This window comes from Merops nubicus, unplaced genomic scaffold, assembly GCF_000691845.1.
Source record: "Merops nubicus isolate BGI_N331 unplaced genomic scaffold, ASM69184v1 scaffold33018, whole genome shotgun sequence".
NCBI classification, from domain to species: Eukaryota; Metazoa; Chordata; class Aves; order Coraciiformes; family Meropidae; genus Merops; species Merops nubicus.
The window spans coordinates 4,056-10,045 of NW_008624233.1; the positions used below are offsets into that span (position 1 = coordinate 4,056).

General features: G+C 56.4%; 1 protein-coding gene across 1 annotated transcript in view; it reads right to left on the bottom strand.

Annotated features, from left to right (window-relative positions):
* LOC103777772 (talin-1-like) overlaps positions 1-5,676 on the bottom strand; it is a gene marked incomplete at both ends in the record, with an annotated part of 9,712 nt that extends 4,036 nt beyond the window's left edge. The window contains 11 exons of the mRNA XM_008945337.1: positions 971-1,069; positions 1,187-1,395; positions 1,898-2,006; positions 2,337-2,450; positions 3,130-3,310; positions 3,500-3,576; positions 3,800-3,901; positions 4,139-4,294; positions 4,609-4,713; positions 5,006-5,066; positions 5,549-5,676. Of these exons, the coding sequence (XP_008943585.1) occupies positions 971-1,069; positions 1,187-1,395; positions 1,898-2,006; positions 2,337-2,450; positions 3,130-3,310; positions 3,500-3,576; positions 3,800-3,901; positions 4,139-4,294; positions 4,609-4,713; positions 5,006-5,066; positions 5,549-5,676 (1,341 nt within the window). The remainder of the gene's footprint in view (positions 1-970; positions 1,070-1,186; positions 1,396-1,897; positions 2,007-2,336; positions 2,451-3,129; positions 3,311-3,499; positions 3,577-3,799; positions 3,902-4,138; positions 4,295-4,608; positions 4,714-5,005; positions 5,067-5,548) is intronic.
* Between the last annotated feature and the right edge of the window lie 314 nt (positions 5,677-5,990).

Genomic DNA, 5,990 nt, shown 5'->3' on the forward strand with positions numbered 1-5,990 from the left:
TCATGCACCCAGCTACAGAGTCCCCAGACTCCTGCATCCCAGTCTAAGGAGGGAAGTAGATACACTCAGGTCTGGCAGCTGCAAGGCAGAGCATCCCACTGCATGTGTGCAAGTTGTCTTCCAGGTCTTAAATCTGCCCCTTGGAGCTGCCCTCTCCTGGCACTGCCACCTGGCCAAGCATGGCTTCCTGCCCTAGCTAGCTTCCATGGCTAGTTTTTCTGGTCATGGCTAGGTTTTCTGCTCCCCTCAGCTATCTGTCAGGCTTCTCGGCTTTTGCTGAGGCTGTGCGGTTACCACAAACAAATTCCTCTCTGGAAGCTGTTTTGGTCTATACTATACGTAGATTGTCCTCCCCAGCCCAGTGTGATATCTCCCTTGTGCTGGAACAGCCATGGGAAATCAAGCTATTGGAAGCCAGTCAGTCAAAACAAACATCCCCACAAGGCTCCAGTCACCTTCAGTTTTTCACAGTGGCAGGCAAACAGCTCCCACAGGAAGGAGGGCAGGCAGGAGCTGAGGCAGCTGCAAGGGAGGATTCCCACGGCAGCGCTTGCCCAAACAACGACCCAAGTGCATGGACTTCCAAGAGCTAACCACCAGAAAAGCAGATTTTTGACAAAAGCCCTTCTCCAGAGAGTTCAGCCGATAGTCCCCAGAGGAGCACTCCTCATGTTGGAGAAGGCATGGACAACCAAGCCATGCCTACAGCCCCCTTTTACCGTCTTTGGGTCAGAGGCAGGCAGGATCCAAGCACGCCGGCTTTCTGGGATCTACATGGGAACCCATAAGATAAGAAGCGTTATATCACTGTGGCTCTAGGCACAGAGTTGGGCAACAGCCTGTGCCTTCCCTCAGCAAAGTCACTGCTGGGCACTGGTCAAGCTTTGGCCCAGAGCCCTCCTGCCAGGTCCTGTACAAAGGCTGATGGTTTTAGGGAGTGGGCATCCTGGTTGCTCCTGGGTGCACTCACCTGGAACCGGGGGTCAGTGTCACTCTCCCCAATCTGCTGCAGCAGCTCCCCGCTGGTCTGGCCCACAAGGCCGGCAGCCTGCAGGAGATTCTGGCGAGGCTGAAAAGTACGAGGTAAAATCAAAACCAGGCTCATAAGCAACCCCTAAAACCTCACTCAATTTTTCCCCTTGGGTTTCACCCTCCTCTCAGTCCCACAGCCCCTCGTGCCCCCCACCTCAGCGCTGGCAGGTTGTGCTGTTTTCAGCAGGTCCGAGACAGCGCTTGCCAGGTTCTTGGCTGCCTGCAGAAGCTGCCGCCCATTCCCTCCTTCATCCTCCATCAGCGCAGCCAGCAGCTTCACACCCTTGGACATCTCCGTCAGGTTGGAAGAGATGGTGGTGACAGCACAGCCCACGGCAGTATAGTCTGTGTCCGCTGGATCCCCTGCTCAGGGAGGAGACCAGTCAGGATGAGATGCACTTCAAGTGATTCTCCAAGAGCACCCCCGACCTTGCGACCAATGTGATACTCCTTCCTGCGAGCCAGGGGAGAGACCCTCTGGCTCCTAAGCCTGAAAGGTTGTCACATTAGCTGAGTCTGGGCAGCAGGACCTGTAGAAAGGCAGCTGCGCCATGCCACGATTGTACCCAGCGCTATGGCAGGGGCTGGACAACAGGCCCCCGGTCTGTGGGACGGCTGGTCAGGCAAGGACCTGGAGGAAGGGCTGGACTGGGCACAGGCAGGGACGTGAAGGCAGGGTGAGCTGTGGGGGCATGGCAAGCTCTACAGGCATGTTAGTAGCCGTCTGAGCTGATTTAGTTCTAGTTAAGGGAGGCTAGGTCCTCTGGTCTCTGATGGACCACAGGAGCCACGACCTTCAGCCGGGCAAGACACACCAAACTTTTTCCAGAGATGGGGCACCCCTCTTCTGCAAGCCTCCACACACCTGCAGTGAGGTTGACCACTGAGGCAGTGCCAGCAGTAATAGCATCCACCTGGGAGTGGATCTCATGCTTCGACTCATCCATCTTGTTCTTGCGCCACGCTTTGGATGCCTGCAGTGGGGAGAACAGGGTCAGGTTATGGTGGTGGAGGTGGTAGGTAGCTGCACCCATGCTCGCACAAGGAGATGCAGGGAAGCAGAGATGAGGAAGAGAAGAGCTCTGACCACAGAAAACTCCCCAGCCCATCCTGACAAAGCTACACAACCAAGCATTCCCTCCACTCTTGCCCCCACAGTGGGACACAACCCCACCTCTTTGTAGGCAGCAGATCTTCTCAGGAGATGCTGAAACCTGTCCTGGGAATGTGGCCAACCTCACCCAGCCCAGCCAAGAACCTCCAGCAAGACTCCCCCCAGCACCCTGCCTTCACCCAGCACTCACAGCATCCTGTCCGAGGGGCGGCAAGGTCTCAAAGTCGTCCAGCGTGGCCTGGGCTGCGTGCACAGCCTGCATGCTGGAGTTGATGGTGCCAGTCAGGGCTTGCTGGGCCGAAGTCTACAACACACAGATTGAGGTACTCTGGAGGCTTGAAATCTAGGCTTAAATATTTGGCTTGCACACACCCCCCACCCCAATGTGCTGTTGATGACAGTGCTCTAAGTAGGTGTCTCCACAAGGGTGAGGTGCCACCTAGGAAAAAGTGGGGTCTCCTCTCTGCACCTCCCACTGGGAAATGCCCTGTCCCACTGTGGCCACAAGCAAGTCTCACAGTTAAACAGCTCTCAGAGAGCAGATGCACGGGGATCATACAAGGGTTTTACAGCAAGCTCCACAGCAGACTCAGTAGGGCCAAATGAAACAGCCTACTCATGGCCTTTCCAAGCACTTCTCCAGCTGCAGTGGTGGAGGACACGGGGGGCACCAAAGCCAGGCACAGGGCTCTGCGGCAAGTCACAGTACTGGTGGGGATGGCCAGGCACAGCAGTTCGGGGCACCTCAACCTGAAGGAGAGGCTTTGGCTGCTGGCCAAGGTGTAACTCAGGTTTGCAGAGCAGGTGTGGGAGGACACGAGCTTGGCCAGGCCAGCAAGCACATGAGGCCAGCAGCACAGAGTTCCTGCCATGAAGACCCAGCAAGCCAATGCTGAGTCATGAATGTAAATGGATGGGTCTACACGAGCCCAGTGGACACCTTTCAGGATTTGTACACTACAGTGGGCACAGGGAGAACTTACCAGGGGAGGCATGTGCCCTCGGTGCATCTGGCCACTGGTGATTTGCAGCTGAGGCTGTGGCATCGTGCCCACCTGGAAGTTTTCTGGCCCTCCAGCCCCTGTCCGCATGATGGCTGGCAGAGCCACCGAGCCCAGCTCTGCCTTGCCAACACGGTTAAATTGCTGCTGCAAGACAGTTGGCCTGAAACGGGGAGAAACATCACGTCAAGAAATGTCTATGGCCCCGGCACCAGGCTCTCCTAGAGTGGCAGAATCCCTCTACCAGAGGACTGGCAGCTCTTTCTCCAGACACACTGTACTGCAAGCCTGGCTGGAGTCTGCTCTCCACTCAACTTCTGCTTGGCAGCTAATTTACTCCTTGAGGACGTACTTTTTTGGAGACACAGAGTCTTCCAGCATGGTGGACTCCTCATCCCCCTCCAGTCCAAAGTGGTCTTTGCTCTTTTTCTGCAGAGGGGAAGAGAAAACGTGTCAGCCAGCACATACCTCCCAGCCCTCCCCACCTTGTACAGATCAAGCACTGTACAAGGGCCAGAGGACCACCCTACCCCATCTCCAGCTCCTCCAGCAGCACCACACCAGTGGCTGGCTGGAGGCAGCTAGAAAGGACACCCTGCACCCCTCTCTAGAAAGAAGCCAGTTATCAGGGCTCTTCCTAGCACAGCCTCACCTTTTTGAGGATGATATCAATGTATCCTGCAATCAGCTGAGCGATCTGCTCCCCTTCCGTCGTCTGCACCGAGTAGTAACCATCCTGGTAATCTCCAAAATCCTGCAACAGCAGGGCACAGGGTAGCACCGGAGCAGGGCACTGGCGGCCGTCCTGAGCCCCTCTGGTATGTGCTAAGCACCCAAGCACCCGCCTCCAAAACAAGGTCCAAGAGAGGCACCAAGGAGGACAAGGCTGCCCCACCATGGGGCAATACCCAAGAGAGGGGTTGGAGTGAGAGCAGTCCCCCACGAGGCCACCACCAGGGAGGGGACATGGAGGACTAGGACTGGTCCCTACCAGAGTGAAGCTCTTGGGTGATGCTGCCCAGCGCTTGATGTTGGTCAGGCTCCACTCCTGAATCACTTCCTTGGTCTTCTCGTCCACACGCATCACGCATTCCTTGGTGATGCCCAGCAGTCGTGGCACCAGCTTGTTCTTCCCCTTCATCTTCTCCTGTAGGCCGCAACGCAACAGAAAGGATGTGGGCTGCCCCCAGCACTGATCCATCCAGGCAGAGACCTTTAAAGGCTCCCTTGGCTACCAAACACCTCCAAGGTCACACTTTCAGGTGGTGACAACCATGACACAGGACTTGAAAATTACAGAAGTGGGAAGGCAGCACACATGGAAAGCCAGAACAGGTGGACAGGGGAGACACAAGGAAAACTTGGAGGAACATGGGTTGAGGGGTAGCAGCTGGATGGAGACACAACAGATGGAGAAATGCTGGAGAAGGGGAATTTTTGCCAGGAGAGCTGCTACTTTACCTTAACCAGGAAGAAGGAGACCCCATAGGTCTTGAGGGAACGGGCAAGTTTCACATAGCGAACTTTGGCCTCAATCTCACTCATGTTCCCACAGTTCTTGTGGGCCTGCGAGAGCAAAGGGAGAACATCATGCTAGCACCACAGTCCCCTGGCTATGCCACCATTACCCAGTCACACCCCTTCCTGGTTCTCCCAACCCACTGGCATCCCTTGCCCCTGCTACAGTGTCCCTCTGACCTCTGGAACCTCAGAATCTGCCTTGTCAGCCCACCTACAGCTTCCTACTCCTGTTTCTCACCCGCTGAGCAGCAACATGTTGCCTCCAGAGACAAGAGCAGCCTCAACCTTTAGCAAGGTGGAAGAAGAAGCCCAGGTCTCAACACTCCCCTGCACGTACCATGAAGATCTTACGCTCCCCTTTCTGCTTGATGTACTCCTTGGGCAGGAAGTCCTTGAGTCTGCCAAGAGACAGCCAAGCCAGCTGTTAGCAGCAGAACCTGAAGCTGGCATTTGTTTTCAACTACAAAGAGGCCAAATCCACAGTCTCGGACAAACCCCTGCCCAGGCATGGTCTGGGAGTTTTTGGGGGCAGGAAGGGTGTGGGAGAGGTTACTGCAGGAATGAAGGCTGCCCCAGGAGCTGCCCTGCTGACAGTGGAGTGTGGGTGCCAAGGGTGCAGCCCCTCATAGCATCAGGGCAGGCATATGGTGGGCTGGGGTCCCGCACATCAGAGCTGGCTGCATGTCCCAGGGGTGACAGAGGGAGCAGGATGGGGGGCTGGCAGCCCCTGCAGACAGTGCGGAACTCTACACTTGGGCACTGTGTGGCAGTGAGGAGAGGGGTTGCTCCAGAGACACGTGCATACCCAAGCCCCATGTGCTTGTGCAGTGAGGGTGCTGCCAAGCTACGCAAGCCACCTGGGTCTCCCCAGGACACTCACTCCAGAAAGCCTGGCTTGTGCTTCTGCTCGTTGTGTGGCCCAAACTGGATCTGGCACTGGTATCCAGCGAACTCGCGGTCTTTGTCAAAGGAGACAGGTTGGGAACCGTTCAGGATGTCATCACGAGCCTGCATAGCAAGAGAAGACACCGCCATGGGCTGGGCAGCCCTGCCACTGCTCCCCTCCACACCAAACAGGACCTGCTTTCCAGACTTCAAAGAAGTGGCCCTGAAAAAGAGGAGGAACCAGGACCAGGCTGTCCCCCACCAAGCCTGGGAGAGGAGTGGCAGCAGCACTTCGTGATGGCTCCTACCAGACAGAGGAGACAAAGGATCCCCTGGGGAGCTCTGAAGTATGCTGAAAGCAGGGCTGGGGCTGCATGCTAGCTCTAACCTACAAGATAACTGGGCATCCCAAAGTTCCGCCCACGGTGGCCCCTGGA